Source organism: Furipterus horrens, unplaced genomic scaffold (genome assembly GCF_987537825.1).
Source record: "Furipterus horrens unplaced genomic scaffold, mFurHor1.1.pri manual_scaffold_2, whole genome shotgun sequence".
In the NCBI taxonomy this organism is placed as follows: domain Eukaryota; kingdom Metazoa; phylum Chordata; class Mammalia; order Chiroptera; family Furipteridae; genus Furipterus; species Furipterus horrens.
The window spans coordinates 138343316-138365730 of record NW_028327172.1 but is presented as its reverse complement, the minus strand read 5'-3'; the positions used below and the strand labels follow the sequence as shown (position 1 = coordinate 138365730).

At 45.3% G+C, this 22415-nt stretch overlaps 1 protein-coding gene across 3 annotated transcripts; it reads right to left on the bottom strand.

The window, feature by feature from the left end:
* Positions 1–175: 175 nt before the first annotated feature.
* Positions 176–17035, bottom strand: ECHDC3 (enoyl-CoA hydratase domain containing 3). Of its 3 annotated transcripts, none has more exons than XM_090266511.1 (5): positions 16746–17035; positions 13482–13603; positions 11666–11763; positions 7282–7482; positions 176–633 (listed from the first exon to the last, which is right to left on the bottom strand). In XM_090266511.1, the coding sequence occupies exons 1-5, from the start codon at positions 16913–16915 to the stop codon at positions 322–324; spliced, it is 903 nt and encodes a 300-aa protein (XP_090122637.1). In that variant the 5' UTR covers positions 16916–17035; the 3' UTR covers positions 176–321. The 3 variants fall into 3 exon arrangements, with proteins under 3 accessions (XP_090122637.1, XP_090122635.1, XP_090122636.1); XM_090266509.1 differs by lacking the exon at positions 16746–17035 and adding an exon at positions 13927–14084; XM_090266510.1 differs by lacking the exon at positions 16746–17035 and adding an exon at positions 13927–14084 and having other exon boundaries at positions 11666–11739.
* Positions 17036–22415: the final 5380 nt, after the last annotated feature.

Below are 22415 nucleotides of genomic sequence, written 5' to 3'. Positions count from 1 at the left end.
TCACCTTCTCCCATGTCAGGGTGATCCCTCACTTAAGGTCCTGCAAAGAATTGTATCAAATTCCAGGCTTTCCACTGTAGCTGGCCCAGCATAGGTGCTCACTACCCTTAAATTAGCACTTCCTTTGGCTTTGTGCTTCACCCTTTCCCCATGGAATCACACAGGCCACACACAGTGAAGCCATTATGAATGTTAAAGAAGCAGTCTGTCTTCTGTTACCATCAGGAGGCAGCAGTGGTTGGGGATCAGATAGGGGAGGGGGCGTCCTGAACGCTGCTAGTGGGGCCCAATTGCCCTCCATCCTCTATTAAAGTGGCCAGTTCACTGTGACCAGACGGGTTTTCTCTTCTGCACAAAGGCCTTGATTCCCTCCTGCCCATCCTGCAGGGCCACATTGTCCACCATGGTCTGGGAGGCAAGGTGGTAGGCTGTTCTAAGGTCCTGGTGCAGCTGCTTGTAGAAGGTGGCCTTGCCCAGAGACACCACAGGACGGCTCAAGGAAGCGATCTTTCTCGCAATTCTCATGGTCTCGCCCTCCAGCTGCTCTTCCGGCACAACTCTGCTGAGCAGCCCATGGAGCAGGGCCTCCTGGGCAGAAATGGGCTCCCCAGTAAAAAGCATTTCCAAGGCGACCTGGGGGAGGAAGCATGGGCAATTCTTAAGGCACACTCCTTCTGACCCACTGCCACCTAAGTCCCACCCTCTCCATTTCATTCTGCAGAGGTGGTGGGTGTCCTGACTTCCTGGCAACCTTGGTCCAGTTAGCAGGTACAGATGGTCTTTCCAGGAGCAAGGAGAGGGCGGGACCCTCCGTGCCCCCTTGCTCCTTCCCCAGAGCTGAGCTCCTAGCCCTGCAGAGGCAGATGACTTGAGCTGCCTCTTTCAAGAGCCAAGCACAGGACAGCGGCCATATCTGATGGGAGGAAACTAAAAATGCCGCCACAGCAGCGAGGGCTGTTGCCTCCCACAAGCCAGTGTAGCGGCTGCTTTCCAGAAGAAAGGGCATGCTCAGGGAAGCCACCCCCTCAGTCTGCTTTGAAAGAGCAGCCTCGTCTCCCAAAGAAGGAGGAAGGGTGAAAGGAAATGCCTTCCACAGACAGGTGGAGGGCCTGGCATGATTTTTTTAAAAATATTTTATTTATTTACTTTTAGAGAGGGAAAGGGAGAGAGAAAAAGAGGGAGAAAAACAGCAATGTGCGAGAGGTACATCAATCGGTCACCTCTTGCACGCCCCCAACCATGGACCCGGCCCACAACCCAGGCATGTGTCTTGATTGAGAATCGAACTGGTGACCCTTAAGCTTGCAGGCCAGTGCTCAATCCACTGAGCCACACCAGCCAGGGCTAGCATGATTTTAATTTACAAGGAGAGGACATCCCCTTTCCACAGTACTCTCCCCCCAGATTTTCAAGGCCTGGAGAAAGGGGTAGTACCCCTTCCTCACTCTCTCTAGTTTCCTTGGTTCTGTTGCCTGCCACATATTTGCCTCAATTTGTAATTCTACAAAGCTCACCTTCTTGAAACTCAGAGTTATGATTTAACAGAGGGGTTTCCAGGTGCACAAGAAACACAGTGCCTCTCCACTCTCTCCCCTCACTCACTCCTGCAGCCCAGCTGGCATCTTTCCTGTGCCTTGAACACGCCAAGCATGCCGTCACCTTAGTCCCTGTACTTGCCATTCCCTGGCCTGCAGTGCCCTGTCCCCAGATGTCCTCATTCATGGCTTATTCTCGCATCTCCGTCAGGTCTCAGCCCACATGCCACCTCATCAATGCGGTCCTCCATGACCACCCTATTGCAACTGCAAATCCAGTCTCAGCACTACCCCCCTTTTTGACTGTACTTTAATCCTTTGTACTTTCATCATTTAACAGACTATATACTTTACACACTGATTTGTTTATTGTATTATCTCTGTTGCTGGCATGTAAACTTGACTAGGGCAGAGATTTTTCTTTTATTGTTCTGTTCATTTCTGTATCTCCAGCACCAGAAGAATGCCTTGCATACAGCAGGCAACCTACTAAATATTTATTGAGTGATTTAATGAATGACTGGATGGAGGCAAACACAGTATAGCAGCAGTGACAGTACAGTTCTTTGGAGGCTAGGTCAAAGGTGATACTGCTTGCCCTGCAGGGTGGCTCAGCTGGTTGAATCATCATCCTGCATGCCTAAAGGTTGGGGGTTTGATTCTTCCTAGGGCACATAGCTGGGTTGCGGGTTCGACCCCTGGTCGGGACACAGGTGGGAGGCAACCTATGATGCCTCTCTCACATGTCCCCCACCTTTCTAAAATCAATAAACATATCCTTGGGTGAGGATTTTTAAAAAGTTAATACTGCTTCCATGTGGCTCTTTCCCTTGGCAGCTCAGCCTGAGAACCAGCCAGCCGCCTTGCCCTGAGGAAGCCCAAGCTGCACTGAGAGGGTATGCTAGGTGTCCCGTCCCGTCGGAGTTCCCTGTACGGAGGCATCAGTGAGCAAGTCTTACACTGCTTGCTTGCCCCCAGCTGTCGCTCCCCCCCCACCTTAAAGTCCTCCCAGCTGAGGCCACAGATATTGTGGAGCAGAGATCAGCTTTCCTCACCGAGCCCTGAGCCCTGCCCAAATTGCAGATACATGAGCTGAACAAATCGCTGTTGTCTGAGCCAACAGGAGGAGGTGGTTATGCAGTGAGAGATAATGGGAACAGCTTAAATTGTACATAAGCTACCGCGCATCATCACAATCTTTACTTGCTGTTTAAGTTTCTTGGTAGAGGGCCCTGAAACTTCAGGTGTGAGAGCACTTAGATTATGGTTTATAAATATCAGTGTCACTGTGTATTTTGGACCAGATAATGTTGTGTGGGTTTATCCTGTGCATGGTAGCATCCCTGGCCTCTGTCCATTGGGTGCCAGCAGTATCCCCCACCCCCAGCTTGTGACGATCAGAAATGACTCCAGGCATTGCCAGATACTCCCAGGGCCAATATTGCTGCTAGTTTAGAACTACCGATTTCGATTTCTTTTTAAGTTATGAGACTAGATTATGCTTCTGCTATCCTGGCACCTCTCCCTCTGTCCAGAAGATCATTAAAGCTGTGCACGAAAGAAGTTTTGACTGGAGTGGGGTCAGGGCTAGAGACCTGGACTGAGTTCCTGGCTTATATTCAGCTTCCTAGGTCACCCCTGCCCAGTTTATGCCTCTCTCTGGGCCTCAGTCTCCTCACACACCTGGTGGGGTCCTACTGTTTAGCACCATGTTGGTTTGCGGGGACTTTACCCAGGCAGAGTGGGTGATGGAACAGCATTCCCCAAGAACAATCTTTACTTACTATTTAAGTTTCTATGTAGTGGGCCCCTGAAACTTCAGGTGTGAGAAAAGAAAATACCTCCTTTTCCCTAAATCAACTCTTATCGCCTTTTAGGGAGCACTTCTTGGGTCCCCCTAACAAGTTGGTGATTTAATACTTCCTCCTCCTTGGCTATTTGCATTAAAAACCACAAAAAGGATTGGAGGCCAAGGCTCACCCCTAAGGTAGTAGAGCACATGCCTGGATGTCCCTGAGGCCACTTACTAACCACTGACCTTAAGGGAACCATTTACCCCTCTGAGTCTGTTCCTTTACCTGAAACATAGGAGTAAGACCACCATACTCCTGCAGACTTGTAAAGATTAGAGAAAATATATTTATAGCTTTCACTACAGTGCTGGGCACTCAGCAGGCACTTAATTAGTGCAGCGGCTATTATTCACATGCTTGTTCCAGCTGTAGATTTGTGTTTTAGGGACCATGGCCCATGAAAGGGGTGATTATTTAAAGCAGAGGAGCCTTCCAGACCCCTCCAGTCACACCTGTGACAAGAACCATTTGGTGGCAGTGGTGGCAGTATCTGGAGCTGGAATGCAGGGGGACTCAGAGGACAATGAAACAGATGGATCACGGGGCTAATTTATTGGCTGGGAAGCCTGACAAGTAAGTTAAAGTGTTGAGTTAGTTGTTCTCAAGGTGCTGAGGACACTTGTCTCAACTCTGACAGCCACACCGATCACTGTTGGGGTGCAGGTTTTGGTGCCTCCAATCTGGGTGGGCCTGAGACCCTGCATTTCTCCAGGCTCTGCGGTGAGCTGCACACCAGCTGAGTGGCAATGCCTTAACACTCTTTCCAGCTTCAAAGTTACACTCTGTTCTAATTGAATCAAGAAATCAGATTCTACAAATACACCTGTTATTGTGAGCCAGTAGGTGGAAGGAAGTGTTCATACGGCAGAGAAATGACCGATCTGGGGTGAGGGGGTTCGGCTCTTTCATGTGCTCTCCTGTGATGCCAACAGCTTGAGGCACTGGCTCGTTTCTGAAGGCCGGCTCTGACAGGGGAAGGGAGCTACTGTGCCAGGCAGGTTGTTTTTATGGTGCCATAAAGGTAACTTATTTAACTCATGCCAGAGGAGAGAAGCACTTTACAAACGTGGAGAATTATTCATGCCCAGGCTCAGTCTGGCTTGAACACAAGGGCTCTGAGCCACCGTTCCTGCTCCCAGGCAGCCTTCTGTCTGTGGCACAGCTGAGCAGTTTCCAGTGGTGACCAGCAGAGGGTGCCAGTGACCCATATGTGTGGCCTCAGCCTGCTCTGGAAAGGCCTAGCTTCCCCAACCACACCAATTTACAAAAGAACCTGCTTGCTTCCCTGTGGATGTGCAGCGGGACACGTGCCCAACACCCACACAAGTCCACAGGCCTGTGTATGAATGTGTTCTTGCAGGTGAGTCATACAATGATGACAGGTAGGTGTGTTTCGTTCAGGTTTAGATTTTTGTGAATCTCCAGTTTCCCTCCTAAAGGGTGAGATCCCAGGTGAAATCTGCAGGCCAGAAGCCTGGCAAAGGCCTTTGGTGCCAACAGGCTTTTCATCCCACTGAATTCTCATTATCAGTACTGTAATTTCAACTCATTAGTACTGACCCGAGACTATCTCTCTGCTTCATGCCTCCAAATAGCCCAACATTAATGAGCCCCACATGCAAGAACTTCTACACAGGAGTCCCCAACTCCCTGTACCAGTCTGTGGCCTTTTAGGAACGGGACTGCACAGCAGGAGGTGAGCTTGAATGTAATGCCCTTGAATCATCTTGAAATGATCCCCCTGACCCCAGTCTGGAAAATAATCTTACGCGAAACCAGTCTCTGGTGCCAAAAAGGTTGGGGACTGCCACTTTCAGACGGCTGACTAGGAAAACACTGAAGACTTCAAAACAAGAATGCTACAACTGACTCTAGTAATTCAGAGGCCTCCGGGGGATCAGAATGGGAGGAGCCCAGAACAGAGATCTGCTGGGACAGAAGTGGAGATTCTCTGCCCATCTTCTGAGTGGGCCTGGCACTGCCAGAACTTTCTGTGGGAGAAAAAGTTGCTTTGGTCTCACAATGTCCTGCCCCTTAATCTCTAATGCAGGACAGTCATGCAACATGATTCTGAGAATAATTGGAATTCCTGGGAACTTAAGTCCTGTTTTTGCCACATTTTCCCTCTCTTTCTTCTCAAAAACTAATTTAAAAGTTGACAAATGTGATATATGTTTAAGTTTTTAGGGGTCAATTATAAGCCTTGATTTTAAAAGTTTGTTTTAAGAGAGAATGGATTCTTATCCTGTCAGTAGGACAATCATTATATATATATATATACACACACATATATGTAATTATTTTTTTAAATCCTCACCTGAGGATACATCCATTGATTTCAGAGAGTGATGAAGGGAGAGAGACAGAGAGAGGAACATTGATAAGAGAGAAACACTGATCGGTTGCCTCCTGTACACACATGGACCAGGGACTGAACCTGCAACCTAGGCACGTACCCTGACCGGAAATTGAACCCATGTCCTTTCAGTTTATGGGATGATGCTCCAACCAAGCCACACCAGCCAGGGCAAGACAATCATGACATAAAGGTTTCATATACTTTAACATGGAACCTTCCAGAATGTTGGGTGTTGAATATGAACAGCTGCAGGTAGGCTAACCAGGCAACAGCCTTTTACTATGCAAAAGGCCTCATGATATGATTTGCACAATTATAAGGTGGTTTATTAATAAGCTCTGACGATACGTTTGTAATGAATACATTTTGATGTACTGGCTCAAAGTAGGGACTTTATACACACACACACACACACACACACACACACACACACACACTTAAGGTAAATGTGTATCCTGACAGAATCAAAACATCCCTTGGGCCAAGGACATTTAAGCAAGTTCTGTTTGACAGGCCACTACTTGCAGCTGCAGAGACCACATTCAGCCAGTGTTCATGTGTGTGTGCTTGTAGGCACCTGTATTCAGAATCTCCTCAAAATACACACCTCTGTAAACAGTAATGAGGAAGAACCATGGAAGAAAGGAGTGCTTCTCTAAATGCTTCAGTCCTGGAACTTGATTTCCCTTGAGTCTCATTCCTTTTGTGCCTCAGGTATATGAGCAACTGCGAATTTTTTGTAGTAGATGCTCAAATGGATATTCTAGAAAGCAATTTAGTTCCCCACTTGCTATAGCATACAACTCCCCCTTTTTTAAAACAGATTCTCCATTGAGAATGAGTATATATATTTTTCTAGAACAAGGAACCCACTGGTTTCAACTTGAGATGCTCAGTAAATATTATTTTATGACGTTATAGGTAGGGGAAAGCTTTATAAAGAAAATGGATTTCACTTTGGTCAGCAACGGCAGAACTTTTAAAATATGGCTCCTGGGGCAGCTTCAACATAGCAGGCACAGGATGTTCATGCTCCTGAAATACGACCATCATAAAGCTGACACACTCAGTATGGCAGCTGCTTTCTGTCCTTTCTCGAACAAGACAGACTGTCAGCAAACAATAAGCCAGCAACACTTGTATCCTGGCCTCTTGATACTGGCATGTGTCACCAAGCTATTACATCTCATGGGCAATGTTTCAGTGTAACAAAACTGTCTCAGCTGCATTTCAAATAAGATTATAAAAAATGTGCCTTTATGAAAACAAACAAAGACATCCAAAAATGTAAGTAGCCGAACTGAGGGGCAGGCCAGAGTGAAATGCATATCACAGAGTGAAGTGCTCTGTGAGAAGCTGCACATTCTGTCCCCCACACAAGACGTTAGAAGGGACATTGAGGCACATCCGGCCAGCTATGCTTTGTGCAGAATGTCCTGATTCAAATGGTGCTTTAACAAGTAAATTCTGGAACTAACCCTCATGTACACTGGAGGGTTACAACTAGATAGGGGGCTGCATGGGGTCAAATTACCTTTCTTGGCACCGCTCTCCCCAAGGCCACCCCAGGAGTGGAGCAGAAGAGCCCGATGTTCACACCTGGAGTGGCAAACGAGGATTTGTCACTGGCCACAGCAATGTCACAGCTGGCCACCAGCTGACACCCAGCAGCAGTGGCCAAGCCGTTCACCATGGCAATCACAGGGACAGGGTGATTCTGGATCAGCATCATGACCTGAAGGAGCAAACACACCCAGTTCACATCTGTGCGAGAGTAAGGTACAACATTAATGCTTATTTTATATGACTTTCCTGTTTTCAGAGCATTTTTGATATCCATTAGTGTATCAGATTCTATTTCTAAAAAGAAGGACAAAAGAAGGCACCAAGAGAACTAACTTGCATTGATATTGACTATGAACCAGACTGTGCCATTTAATTCCTGAGAACGCCAGAGGGAAGGAACACTGTGTCACAGCCAGGACTCAAGGCTCAGAGTGGAAGGAGCAGGCGTAAGGCCACAAGATCCAAAATCTGCAAGTGGTGCTGTGGGGTCTGCACCAGCATCTGTCTGACTCCCAGCCCTGGCCTCTTCGGGGTTACAGCCCTCTCCTCTCCAACTGCTTCCCCAGCATCCCCCCAGGAGAACAAAGCTGATCTTCTCTCTGGGGAACTATATAGCTCTGCTCTCAATGAGCCTGTGTGGAGCTCTAGTGTTAAAAGTCTGAAAGTGGTATTTGGAACTTCCTTGAAAACTTAAAGATGGAAAAGAGACTGGAAGGCAGTTTCTTTAGTAATTACTTCTCAAATTACTACTATGAGAGTTTCTCAATTCTATTAAAATGGTGGGGAGCACCCTGCTGTCATTAAAATGAACAAAATTACTACAACCGTGCCATTGGCACAGAGAGGGCAGCCCAAAACTCGCTCATGTGATACCCCCTGCCCCTCCTAAGTCTCCAGAACTTTAATTCATTTTTGCAGCTTATGAAATACTTTGATTTATTTCTCCACTTCTTCATGACACTCTACACAGATTGTGTTGCTATGGTAACTTCAATTTATAAATGGTTGTTCTTTGAACCCTGGAAGGGAGGGAGGAGAGGCAGAGAGGAGCTTCATATGGGCTTGTTTCCCATGATGGCAACTCAAAGAAAAAATGACCTTCATTCATTTTTCCCAAGGAACTTACCTTTGTCTTTATAAGCATTTGATATTTGTCAGCTTTATTATAACATAGCCAATTATATGTTTAAGGATACGCCATCATATTCTATAGTTGTGGCTCTTGACTTTTCTTGAGGGGTCACCTTTGAGAATCTAAGTGCTAGTGACCCTTTTCATAGAAGCATGCACTTATATGTACCCGTACCCCATACTGTTCATGGGTTATGGGGTTCATGTACCATAGGTGAGAATGGGGATGGTCAGTGACAGAGCTAGTTCACAGTGAGCTACAGTAACAAGGCCAAGGCAGTACAAGAACTGCAAAGAAAGACAAAATTTTGTTTTAGCTCTGAGTGTCACCTGTCACCCAATGAACTTTACTTATGAAAAGTCAACTGACTGTGATTAGAGTTGAACAGTTTGACTCTTGTTTGCCACCTACGAAAGGCTAGGATTTTAAACTGCCTGGTCGGAAAATACTTAGGTAATAATTTAAAATATTCATACCTTTGATCTAGGAATTGTACTAATAAGAAGTAATCTGAAAGAGTAAACAGCTGTCTGGACAAAGATATTCACCAAATCATTACTCTATAATAATTAAAAATAATAAATAATATAAACATATAGAAATAAGGAAATGGCTACATTAACCAGACTACATTTCTTTCACAGAATGCTATATTCTCATTAAAGTGAAATTTTCTAAAGAAATATCAGCATGATTGTGTGGGCCTGTGTAGTGGTCTAGAGCCAGGCTGCTGGGGTTTGTGCCCAGTCTATCACTTACTCTCTGCCTAATCTTCAGTCTTCACATCTGTAAAATGGGTATAATAATAGCACCAACTTTACAGAACTTGAGAATTACATAAATTAATACATCTAAAGTACTCACAATATTATCTGGAACATAGTAAGCATTCATGTTACACAATTACACAATGTAATCATATCTATGTATGATTACTCAGACAAATATGTACATGTAGAAAAATGATTAAAAAGAAATGTAGTGAATATTTTTGTTAATTATAGTTCTCTCTGGGTAGTGGTATGATCATGGTATGGTATAAATAATTTATTTTCTTCCATTTACTTTTCTAGGTTTCCAGAATTTTCTATAATAAGGATTTATTACTATTATAATTAGAAAATTTTAAAAATTAAGTTAGAGAGCAATTCAGAGAATAAAGCAGCTATATAATTGATCCCATAACAGTCAAGAATTGATTATTCCTTCTATTTTACCTCCTGGATTTAACTCTGCCCTAGCCTCATTGAACAGCATTGCTGAGGGCTCCAAAAGTCAGAGGTCCCATCCCATTGTCATTTCTGTGGTGGGGTCTGAGGAGAAGGAGAAGAATCTCCTCCTGGGCTGGGGTTTCCACTATCAAACTTCACAGGATAAAAGAAGACAGACAAGGATAGGTGTCTAGTGAAAGTCGCCACATCAGTTCACAACAGTTACTACCACTCTTCTATCATCAAGTGTGTATTCTCATTCTCCATTTGTCCTATTGCTGATTTTTAATAATTAACTATCATGCTGTACTTGTGGTCTGTAACAAATCTGTTATAGATTTGAGATACTAAGCTAATTCAGCGATCTTTATCTTCCTTTCTGAAATCAAATTTTCTCATGCATGAACCCAACATGAAATATCTAGCTCATTCTGTTCTAATCTGCCTGTTGATTACACCTGGAAATTGAAATCTTGCACAAGTTTATGGCGCTCATATTTATTTAGAGAATTTGATTTTCTTAGAATAAAAATGTTAAAGAAATCAATGTATTTTCACTCCAGTGTGACTACATCACAGCTAAATCTTATTTAGGCACTGGGTCTTTTTCAGTGGGCCAGAGGCATCTAGCAGTTGGAAGCTTTCACAAAATCTGGTATTTATCCTCTGAAGAAGCCCTGTCTCCCTGTGGCCCTTTGGTAACCTGTTCAGATCCCAGTTCATGTAGATCCCCCAGCAGAATAATAAAAGCAGTTCCTTTTGGCAGGATGGAAGGACTCTACTGGTTATCTTTGATGATTTTCTATTTTGGTCAAACATACTGGGTATTAATAGGAAAATGACTTTTAAAGCATCAAGCTTTGGCAAAAACAGGAGCAGAATGTTACATAATCATTAATGTGAAACAAAAGACCTAAGTCTTAGCTCTGGTTTGCTTTCTCCTCTCTATGAAGCCTCAAGTCAATCACTTTTCCCGTTTGTCCCTCCGTGAAGTGAAAAAACTATAATCTGATCTCCAGAAGGGTTTCTGGGAAATGGCAAGGAAAACAAACAATGGTCAAGAAGGTAGCTTAATCACCTTCCAGTCCCTGCCCATCACTGCTCACCTCTATCTTGTCTATATAGTAGGTATTGTTATCTATTTGTTGAATCCTAAATGACCAAATGAATGAGTGAATAAATCTATGCATGGTGAAAAATTAGGCTAAGTTATCTTAGGGCCAGGTTATGAAACTGTTTTATATGTCTTGTTTCTCAACTAGATTTCCATTTTCAGTTTGGTAGGAAACTTTTTTCTTTCTATTTCCCTCAATATCTTGCAAGCATCATACATATAGCAGGTGCTCAATAAATACTCCTGAAATGAACACTGTGTTACATAAAGTTGGATTCTATATTTAATTTTTGATTATCCAGGGGTTGAAATGATACATTTATAAATCATCTCAAACTTTTTGTTCTTTCTCCTCTATATCTGTTGGCAGTTCCTCCCTTAATATGGTTAAATAGAAGTGAAAATGAAGAGGTTAATTTTCCTACTTGGAGGTGGTGATTACAAAAGTTAGTTGAAAGAAGGGTTTGAAAATAATTTTTAAAATCATTATTGTTATTCCATTTATGAATGTTCTCTCTTTCCCATTAACAGAGTTGTTTGGTTAAAAAAATTTTTAATTATAATCTTAGGTTCTTTCTAACGAGAGACATTTCCACCCTTTACCTCTTAAAACACATAGACCAAGACATACCCATGAAGCTCAAAATGGCAGCTATCAATACCAGCATATATTTCACTTTCTTTGGCATAACACAGTATCAATAGCAAACTATGGGCACTTCTTAAAAGTCAAAACCAAATTGTTGCATGGATCAAGGATTCACCCTGACCACAGAAGTTTCCATAGTTCTACAGTAGTTAGGTCTCAGAGATAAAAACTTACCTGTAAACTAGGAGCCTAATTCAATCTTTAATATGTATAATTATCATTTTCAGGTTTGCAATGCAGGCTTACCTCAGAACAGGTTTGAAATACTTCAGTGTGATATCCTGGACCCTGTTCATCTGTCAGTTCCTTTAAATCATGCCCTGAAGAAAATACAGGCCCCTCAGCTGCAAATGTTTCCAGTTGAGAAAATAAAATAAGAAGGTGTAAACAGCAGAGCTGAGAAGGTCACTTACTTGTCTACGGAATAACTTTAATGAACAATTGTATAAATGCTGTGGACACATAGAGAAAGTTAATGGCCCAATTTGGTAAAAATAATTTTCAGTTAACTTGAAAAGTTACAGGCAGTATTTTGTGATGACAATTCAAGGTGAGGTACCTGTGCTCTAAATGGTCCCCGGTGGACACCAATAACAGCATGCTATTACACAACGGAGAGGGCTCCGGAACCAGGGTGAATGGAGTTCTTTCGGAGCTGTCCCTCCAGCCTCAGTTTTGTGTTTGGACTTGGCCTGGCCTGAAAGCGTTGAGTCATATAGGTCCATCAAAATCCACTGTGCCTTTGGTAGCATCCTTGTCATTTAGTCTACAGACAATGGCCACCCATATGGGTTGTAGTCAGGAAGGTCACAGTGTGAAGAGAAACTCTTTATTTTTTACATGGGATTTGTAATTAATGACAACAAAATGTAAGTCCACTGATAAGCTGATAACACTTTCTCATGTTTTCCTTTTGTTGTGGCTCTTTTGGTAGGCAATGCTATCCCCTTTAAACAGGTGAGGACATTGTGCCATTCAGGAGTTAGCTGCCTTTGTTGCATACAGGTAACATCCCCATGGCTGATGAACAATATCGTCCTATTTCTCTTCCATTTGCCATGTAAAACAGTTGAAAATTTATATTCAGCCATAGATAAGAAGGTAACATCCTGAGTATCTGCCTCCAGAAATACTGATCCTTAATTTCTACATCAACAACAAAGAAATCACAGAGCATCATCCATTTTATTTTTCTGTGGATGCTTTAAGATGCTGACAGTGATATTATTTATACCACCACTATCATTACTAGATAATTCAGTAAAAGTTTTTACTGGAAAAGAGCAAGGAAAGAAATGAGCAAACTAGGGCACCCTTTCTGGAACCACTGAAGACTACAGATACTGGTTGAAAGTTTGGTAGGAACACAAAAGGCAAACCAATCAAATGCCTGAGCAGCCTGGTCCCAGCTGAGATGGCAGGCTACCCAAAGGATCAGTGATTAAATCCATCTTATCAGGTCCAGGAGGAAACCAATCATCTGATTTTGATGGGAAGACCAGCACAGCCAAGTGCGACAATGTTTCATATCCAACAAAAAGGAAAAGACACATATTTTCACTGCATAGTAATCTTTGCTGTCATTTCCAACTAACAGCATTAGGAAAAACTAACTAAATAAATAATGTCAAAAACAGGGAAAAAGTAGTATTAGGACCAAGCACGCCACTACTCAAGAGTTTTTCTTTTTTGTTGTTTTACCTATTTATTGTTCTTCCATATTTACTCTGTTACTTTATTCCGTGGCTGTTTTGCCATAACTGAGTAATACCATATGCACTAACATTCAATGAGAGTCCACTTAATCTACAACATATTTTAAATGAACAATGCCTTTGTAAATTTTTATAGTGCTTAAAATGTTATTTTATTGTTTTTTTATTACCATCCCCCCCCATTTCACTCCCCCTCCTCGAGAGTTTTTCATAATTAATGTTCTTGTCTTAAAGGAGCTTCCAAACAATTCTCCTGTTAAATGAGGTAATGCCCCACTTAACCCAAGAATTTTGAGAAAAGTCTTCTGGAGACTGCAGAGCCTTAAGGATGGAGATCAGATAAGTACCTGAAATGATAATGACTTTCAGATCGTTGCTTTCAGCTTCATGAAGAATGTCGCTTCGGAGAGATTTCAGCATTTCCAGCGACAGCGCATTTCTCTTCTTTGGATTGCTCAAGACAATGTTCCTGCGAAGAACATTTTATAATTACTGGGTCATGCACCAGTCAAGACAAGTGAGGACCCCTGCAATCCCTTTCTAATATTGGAGCTATTTTTAAAATACTAGAAAAGAAAACTGCTGGTGCTTAGAGGCAATTGAGGTGGTCTGTCAACTCTGGAGTTACAGCTAAGTCAAACAAAACAAGGAGACTTCCTGAAATGCAGGCTGGGTTTTCTCTCTCTTCCCTTGATTTGTTTCTCTTTTTTCTCCAGGTTTGCTGTCAGAAACATTGCTGCCCTCTCCACTGAAAGGGCAAGTCAGGGTTGTTCCAGAATCATTGCCACTCACACTGAGAGGCTCCACAGTTTGTAAGACAGCAGCAGGAGCGAGAGGAATCTTACACACAGGGCCACCTTCAACTTCTCCCTGTTGCCCTTCAGAAAAATATTAGAAGAGCCAAGAATAAAATCTGCCGTGGACCTCCCACCCATGCACCCCCATGGAACAGGCAGCCAAGGCGCAGCTGCCCATACACACATATGACCACATTTTTCCATCTTTTATAGTGGCATCCTGTAATTCTGCACAATAATTCATGCTGTCTGAGAATGGATGATATGTGAAGAACAAAAGGACAGAACATACAGCAACAGGGCTCTTGTGGACATGGCATCTCAGTAGAAGCTGGTATTAAAAGGCCTGCTTGCTATTTCAAGTATGCTGATTAAAATAACCTGTATCTTCTTCTTACAACCTATATGTAGAAAAGTCTTATTTTTGCTGTTATATGGAACAAGCATCAACAGTAACTAGACTGTTATATATTTTATATCTGTTTCCCATCAGTTTCCACCCATGTTTCCTGTCTTCCTTATTCTTTTCCAAATCTGATATTTTTCCTACTGCTATGTGTCAGCTTGGATTGCCCATAAATAGTCTCCTGTGCCAGTTTTCTGGAAAATCACTTTGATGACTGAATTTCAGTGCAACCCCATTTTCTTTGGAATATCATTTCCGTTTTGCTGCCACATTTAGGTGGCTTTGATATTCATCATTGTTTCTCATCTAATGCTGTCTCCTAAGTACAAAAATGACTTGCAGCTGATATGCTGATAGACTCCAAAACCTGGATTTGGGGGGTGGGGTGAGGGAGACATTGGCTAGAGAACTGCTGATAAACCTTCGAGTAAAATAATGAGTGTGCTTGTTGTAGCAGACCTAAAAAGCTGCCATCCTATCCATGACATATGTTTAAATTAAATTCTAACGCCTCAGGCAAAATTGTGTAAAAAGATGCCAGCCTGCAAAGGCCTGAGCTGCATGGCAGTGTCTGTTCATGTGCGTCCCATCAATCCTTCAGCTTGTGTGTAACACACCCTGTCAGAGTGCTGTAAGTTGCTGAGTTCATTTTTCAACCCAGTATAACCAGGCTTCTGTTCTGCCACTCCAGCAAAACTATTCTCACCTCTCAGCTCCTAATGGTCTGAACCAAATCCAGCTGCCATTTGGATTATATTCTCCTTCTGGAAACACATTCCTCCTCTCCAGGCTTTTTGGTCCTTCTCTACTTCTTCCCCAGGCTCCTAGCCTTCTGCTAACCCCTAAATGCCAGTCATTTTCAGAGCTCCCTCTTGTGCTTAGAGCAGTACCCAGTTCATAGCTGGCCCTCACTACAGGACAGTGGTGTTGCTGAGGGGAACAGCTTTGAAAAAGGACACTCAAAGCTTGACTGAGTTGTTGGATTTGGGGGCTTCCTTCATACTAAATGAGTCCCAGCGTTGATGATAGGTGGTTCTAATCATCTGTCTCCCTTTCTGATTCATGTTTAACACTGGAGAACTCAACCAGGCCTCTTTTTATCACGTGGCTGCTATGGCACAAGTCAGGCTTCTGACCAGTTAGAACCGGATTTGCAGAAGCAGAACTGCCCTTGAAAACAGGCAGGACGATCCGACCCCTGCCTGGGCCCTCTTCCCGCTATGACCCTCCAAGTGAGCAGACCACTAGGATAATGGGATGTGCTCATGTGGAATCACTTCCTCTTCCAAACCCTGCTTCGGTTACCTGAAACCCTAGAATTCCCTGGCTGTGCCCCAGGGTGACCAAGAGGAGTTGTCTATTGGGAGTGAGAGGCCAGAATATGTGCTCGTGGATGGGATAGCTGCAGGCCTATGCACCAAGCTCCTGGCAGAAAGGAGGGGTGAAGAGGCAGGAGGGGGTAAGCAGAGGTTGGGAAGAAAAAAAAACTGTAGGCCAGGGGCTGGCTCTCCACTTCTTGGGGACTCCTAGGAGCCTGAGGATTGTAAATTCAAACATGGCCTTTGAGGTTTTATGAAGGCCTACTTGTCAGGGCAGGAGAAGAACACATTTAGCAGTTAGTTTGGTTTGTAACTTATACTTAGATATGCTATATGGGTCTTCGCTAGGCCCTTGACTGGCCAGGCAAAAGTCAGTATGAGGCCTGGATGGGGCCTGGAGCCCTTCAACCTTTACTTCATTGTCCAGTTTCTGTTGTGTACACAGGTACGGTTTTAAGGGTTTTTGGGTTGTTGAGCCGAAGGGCACAGCTTAGTACACTGTGTCCTTCATCCTGTTTATTGTCCTGGCACTTCTGGGTGAAGGCCTAGGAGCAGCTCTGCTAGGCCTAATCTGGCCTTGGAGCCAGATCAAGTTCGTGAGGCACAGAACTCTCTAGTTAAAGGGTTTCTCAAAGTCCACAGCAGCGATGGGGCCACCAGCAGAGCTGCCCACACTGAGCCTGAGAGGCTGATGACAACTCGGCTCAGTTGCACTAAGAGTTTAGGGGGAGTGAGAGGCAGTTCCATTTGAAGTCCTCAGGTGTGAGTCTTGCAGGGTCCCAGACTCTACAGTGCCCAGGCAAGGGACTAGTCTAAGCACTATATCCACTATTCCTTCCCGCTGAGCTACCTCGCGGGCCGGACTGCGCAGTGACAGATAACCGCGGGTCCAAGGCGGCGGGGCGCTGATCACACTAACAGAGCCTTCGTTGGACTCTGCGCGGGGTGACGGGACGCGGGGCCTGGCCTCCTCCTCTGTGTGTCTCTCCCCGTGTCCCCGCCAGTCCACCCCGCCTGGGAACAGCCCCATACGCCTGCGGGCGCAGGCCGCTTCCGGACGGCCAGGGCGCCCGCGGCCCCGCCGCTGACCTGATGCCGTCCCGCTGCTGCACGCTGGTGGGTCGCTGCCCCGGCGCCGGCTGCCCGGCTCCGAGCGGCCCCCTGCTGCAGAAGCCGGCGGCACGCGGAGCCCACAGGCCGCACCGGAGCCACTCGGGCACCTTTGACCCGAAGGCCCGCAAGCCCGCAACGGCGGCCATAGCAGCCAGAGACGCGCCCCGAAGGCCGGGCGCCCCGAGTGTCGCGGGCGCTCTGAGGGGCGCTGGTGTGAGTCCTGCCGCCGCGCTTCTGCCGCGCGTAGAACCGGCTAGATCCCAGTCCTAGACCTTGATGGGATTCTCCCCGGCCGGATCCCTCCGCCGCCGCCCCGCCCCTCGGCCTACCACCCAACCGTCCACGGCGCTCCGCAGTCCGGCCCCGGCCCGGCCCATTACCGCCCCGCCCCACTCGGGACCCTGGAGCCCCGCCCCTAACCCTCCACCCTCGACCCTGCCCCAGACGGCCCGCCCCCCGCACCTTTCCCCTCCTGCTTTTCCTGCACCTCCCCTGACCCCGCCCCCACTCGCTCCTGGCCACTGGCGCTCCGCCCCCAAGGGGCTCAGGGGTGGAGCCTAGGGTAGAGGGCTGGGGCTCGAAGTAAACCCTCTGGTGCTCAGCACGGTTGGTTTCCCTTAGCGTGGCCTGATAAAGAGATAGAAAAAGGCGAGGAGTCCGTTGGTCTATTCCTTTCTGCACCAACACCAGGAATGTAGTGGTTGGTCTAGATTAGAAAAATGAATGTTATCAGGTGGTGAGTGGTGTGACTTATGGACACCACTTTGTTGCTTCCCCTCCCCTACAGAAAACTGCCCAGGCCGGGCAGATGATCACAGCTCAGGACTTGAGGGGTAACCCACTCAGGCATTGACTTTTGAATGCGTTATAGTCTCCCTTCGAGAAGCCCTGGGATCTACATTTACCTCGGGTCTTTCAAATGCACCAGGGAGGGAATGAGAGGCCCTTATCAGGATCTAAGTGGCTGCCATGAGACAGGGCATATTCTGCAGTTAAAAGCTTAAGCGTGATGAGAATGTTCTCATTCTTAATTGTTAGTTAACTGCTTTCTGTAATCATTAAATTCTCAGAGTCTGGAGATTTGCAGGACACTTAGAAGATAAGGTTTTGGCCTTCAAAGATCTAGGGGAGACACCATACCAAGACCCTCCATATCTTTCATACTAGAAGTTTTGCAAGAATAACAGTTGTACAAAAGCATACTAAAATGGGGCCATTGAGATTGTATGGTGGCTTAAATGGTCACACATTGCGTTCCTCTGAGTGAGACTCTCTTTAATTTTCAGCTTTGTAATTAAACAGAACACATGTACAGAAGGATAATTTGAAATATCAATTGGTATTACCACCGCTTCATTTCCTTGGTCCTCGCTCCATTCAGGCAGCTGGGGTATTCTCATTCATTGCCTCCAAAGAAGAGGGGGTCTGACATAATTCAGAGACGAACAGGGGGCACTTCTTGGCTTTTGAGTTCTAAAATCTCAGCATAGAGGGGTTGGAGAAACACTAAACAGGTATAATGGTTTAAGGTGGAGGGCACCGATAAGTCAGAACAAGGCTTTCTGCCTGCGACCAGATTAAGGTCTCCCAGGTTTGGGGGCAAGGATAGGGAAAGTAGGCCTTGCAGGAAAATCCAGAAGAGGACAACTGTTGTAGGATTTGGGAAAGGGATGGACCAAAGGCTCCTGAAGAAGTGGGACTGGTGGGAAGCCTCAGCTAGGGTGGAGGCAGGCTTGCTCATTGTCCTTGTTAGAAGCCCAGGGGAGTCATGAGACTCCAGGTAGCATGGAATGCCTGGGCAGATAGACCTGAACAACTCCCAGAATTTCACATGGCCCAGTGTGATGCCGTAACAACAGACTGGTCCCTGTCTTCTGACACGGATGCGCAAACAGCTGAGAGAGGTGTGGACCTGAGGAGGCTTTGAGGTGGGGGAATGAAAGACGACTCAGCCAGTGTGCAGTGACAAGTTGAAGACAAGGTGGGAATGAGGACATGTTGGATGGATGCCATCACCTGCAGGTAGGCTAGAGTATGATGAAGTAACAAAAACAGCGACAAAACAAGTCTTAGTGGCTCAACAACAAAGCCTTATTTCCTACTCACGCTATAGGTCTACTGCAGATCAGCTGAAAGCTCTGTACCAGGCCAGCGCGGTCCTCACCCAGGAACCTGATGGAGCAGCCTCTGTCTGGAAAGTTGGCAGTCTCTGTGGCAGAGGAATTTTAAAAAAGGAATGGGGAGAAGCATGAACTGGCATTTAAAGCTTCCTTCTGGAGATGCCATGTTTCATTTGCCAAAGCAAGTCATGTGGCCACACTTCAAGTGTATGAGGAAGTATAACCCTGCCATGTATTTGAAAGAAGAGAGCTGGAATCTTTTTGAGCAATGACTACCTAATAGCTAACACAACCACCGAAGTGCAAAGTCTTGGTGTTATAAACTAACTCATACTTAACACAGGGATCGGAGACAGAACTCCAAATTGGCTTAGTATAAGTTTCTGCCATCAGGCAGAATGAGGATTTGAAATGGACATTAAGATCATAAATAAAATGAACTTAAATTTCTAGAACACCTGAGTGTCTGCCCTGGGATTTATGTTTATCCTCTTAGTCATGTCAAGTGCTGCAGAAGAGGCAGAGCATGCTACCTGAGGGTGCAGATCATGCAGGATCAAAAAGTCTGATCAAATTGATCACCATCATGGTCCAGAGTTCACCACCAGAGGACGTTTCTCACCTTAGTACTAAGATAGTACTGTCTCATGGGCTCTGCAGGAGAGGCTCATCTCCCCATGAGAGCCATGGGGAGTAGTGGAGTTCAAATGGAGGGATGTTGTCCAGAGGATGGCTTGGGTACCAGCTCTGCTACAGATCTGACAAGCAAAGGTTCTTTAGAGTTCTTGGAAACTAATACCTGTGCTTTAAAAAAAGTCACACTCTGGGATTTTCTCTCTTGGTTTTTGAACTTCTTTGGTGAGTGTAGTTTTCTGTGACAGTGTAGGGAACAATCTATGACAGTGAATGAAAATTCAAAACTCCTGGATTTTAATGAGGTTTTTAATAAATCTAGTTGGCCCTTCAACTCTGGTGCTCATGGCAATCTGTAGAAGGAAATAATTTTATCTCTTTGGGCAATTGCTTTTAGAGGGCTCAGTTACTTAGAGTGGAAACATTCTGGATGGTCCAGAATCATATCATTGAAGTCATTTGTCAAAGCCACCTGCTTTTCTGAGATTCAAGTCTAGATAGGCTCAAACTCGCATCTCAGATATCATTATTGGCAAGGATAGGGAGTGGGTGGTAGATGGAGCTTTCTGACATTACTTACTGCTTGTTTGTGTGTGCCTTTGTTAAATATGTTATATATGTATTAAATTTTTAAAAATTTGGGGTGTGGGGGGTGAAGGGACTGCTTTATCCCAACATAGGAGTTGGAGTAAAGGAGAGTACTGGAATATTGGGTTTCGAGAAAAAGAAGGAATTAGGAGGCCTCAGAGCCTGAAAGTCACAGATGACCATGAAATGTTTTAGGCACAACACCCACCTGCTTTTGCATTTTACTTAATCATACATAGTGACAGCTGCTCTTTAAGAAGCCCCTGTGTGCCAGTGCCTGCACACTGTGCCTTACTGCAGCCAAATGCAGCTGGCTTGTGAGGCAGGTGTCATCATCCCGGTTCCGAGAGGCTCTGTCCGCCCTGCTCACACCCTGCACAGTAGTGACGAAGTTGTGACTGGGTGCTGGAGGTCACCTGAAGGATGTGCTATGTGGTGGTTTCCATGCTCATCTAAATTCCTACACCTGCTCTCCCAATCCTTTCATGTCTCCTTCCTCCCCTCATTTCTCCCAGAGCCCAGAGCTCTGCTTTGAGAGTGGCAAGACACACAAAGAGCAAAGTGAAGATGGACGGCTGGGCTGGGGCATTATTCGAGCACACTTGCTGAAAAGCTTGTCCAGCCTTCAGCAGTGCAAGAGTCTTTTCATTTAGGCTGTTTCTCCAGGCTCCTTCTGCCTCTCATTAATTTTGGTAGGAGCTGCTCGTCTTTTTTCCCCCTTGTTCAGTGCCCTTCTAATCTATTTCTGCACGTGGGCCTTCTCCCTGACACAATTTGATTTCCAGGTCGCTAGCAGGCTTCTCTCTGCCTTTGATTTATATGCTCCTTTCCTGTGCCACATGTCTTTGCCATATAGATGTGTCTTTGCTACTTCTCACATTTCCTTTAAAGACCCACAGATGCCTGGCAGAATGTTCCAGACATAATGCAGAATAAACGAGAGTTCTAGGGAGCCTGGTGTCTCAGGCTTGATGTAGGAATGAAGGAAGTTTCAGAACTCCTCGGGGTGCAGAGAAAGAAAAGTTAAGTGCAGATTTTTAGCTGCATGTGGAAAGGCTTTTGAACTTTTTATTGATTTCAGGCCCTTCTAAGACAGGCTTGTAAAGACATAGTTCAGAGGTACAATGTGAAAGGTCTGGGAGCTTACCTTCAGTGGTGAACCCTCTGGCATCTGGCTGCCTCCCAGTACGAACCTTCACCCACATCTGTCCCCTCTCCCCTCCCCAAAAAGTCATAGGAAGGTCAAGCACCCATAAACCAGAGATGTTTCAGACTTTGTTTCACATAGCTGCAGATGCTTTTCAATGTCCGTTTTAGTTTTTATTTATAATTTACCAGTCATTATCCAAACGTCTTTTCCAACCCTAAAATTTCTTCACAAAGACCCATCCATGCCTTAAGCTGGGTGAACATTTAGCAACTACATGGGCCAGAGGGGCAGTTCAAGGTGAAATTAACTTCCTGTTATCCCCACTTAGCAAATTGTCTAGTTGGTTCAGATGCAAATGAATCCAGTAATTTTAGGTAAAAGACATGGAAAAATGATATAAATTGAGGAACAGGAATGCGTTTCATACATCATGGCTATAGATAACATTTTGAGTGAACTTGTAAGGTGAAAGGGTCATAATAATGGCCTTGATGGAGACTTTCTAGAGGGCGAGGAGTCCTCTAGGAGGTGAATGTGAAACGTTTGATCCATAAAATGGTGCTGGAGAAAGACAGCCAGGCAGGCGGAGGCTGGTGAGAAAGAACAAGTGCCAGGCCTACCACAGGGGCAGGAACCCCATGGTTCTGGTCTTCATGTTTCCCCCATCACACCACACCTCCCAGTAATTATAATCCCAGCACTGGAAGAGAAGGGTACATTATGCTTCAGTACTGTAAGAAAACAGGAAAACAATGGAAATCCTGGCATCAAACAGGTTAACCTTCAGCCAAATGGAACATTCCACTGTGACTGTGGAGTGATCTTTTGCCCCAATATTCCAGAGAGCCTCGACAGAGCTATGGTGGTGGTGGTAGTGGTGGTGGTGGTGGTGTGTGTACGCGTGTGTGCCTCAGCGCCCAAGCAAACGGATGTGCTGGGAGAAGCCCTTGGAGGGAAGGAGGGGGTTTGCTTGACTGGAAGAGGCATGCTTTCTTAATTGGCTTCTGGAAGGGAGGGTTGGGCAGGTTAAGTTATTGGTAGCTACTAGCTTACTAGTAGTTTAATGACCTTAGCAAGTTATCTCTGAGCCTATGCGAAGGACTCCAGAGCTTATAAAAGCTACAGCTGACTTCTCTGTCATTCTGGAGGAGAGCT

Excerpts from the sequence above, each read along its gene's own strand:
- ECHDC3 (XM_090266511.1), bottom strand. The coding sequence starts at position 16,915 with ATGGCCGCCGTTGCGGGCTTGCGGGCCTTCGGGTCAAAGGTGCCCGAG. Across the intron at positions 11,764-13,481 it reads GAAAGTCATTATCATTTCAG|CTGAGGGGCCTGTATTTTCT; the intron begins GTACTTATCTGA and ends AAACATTTGCAG. Across the intron at positions 634-7,281 it reads GGAGAGCGGTGCCAAGAAAG|GTCGCCTTGGAAATGCTTTT; the intron begins GTAATTTGACCC and ends TTCCTCCCCCAG.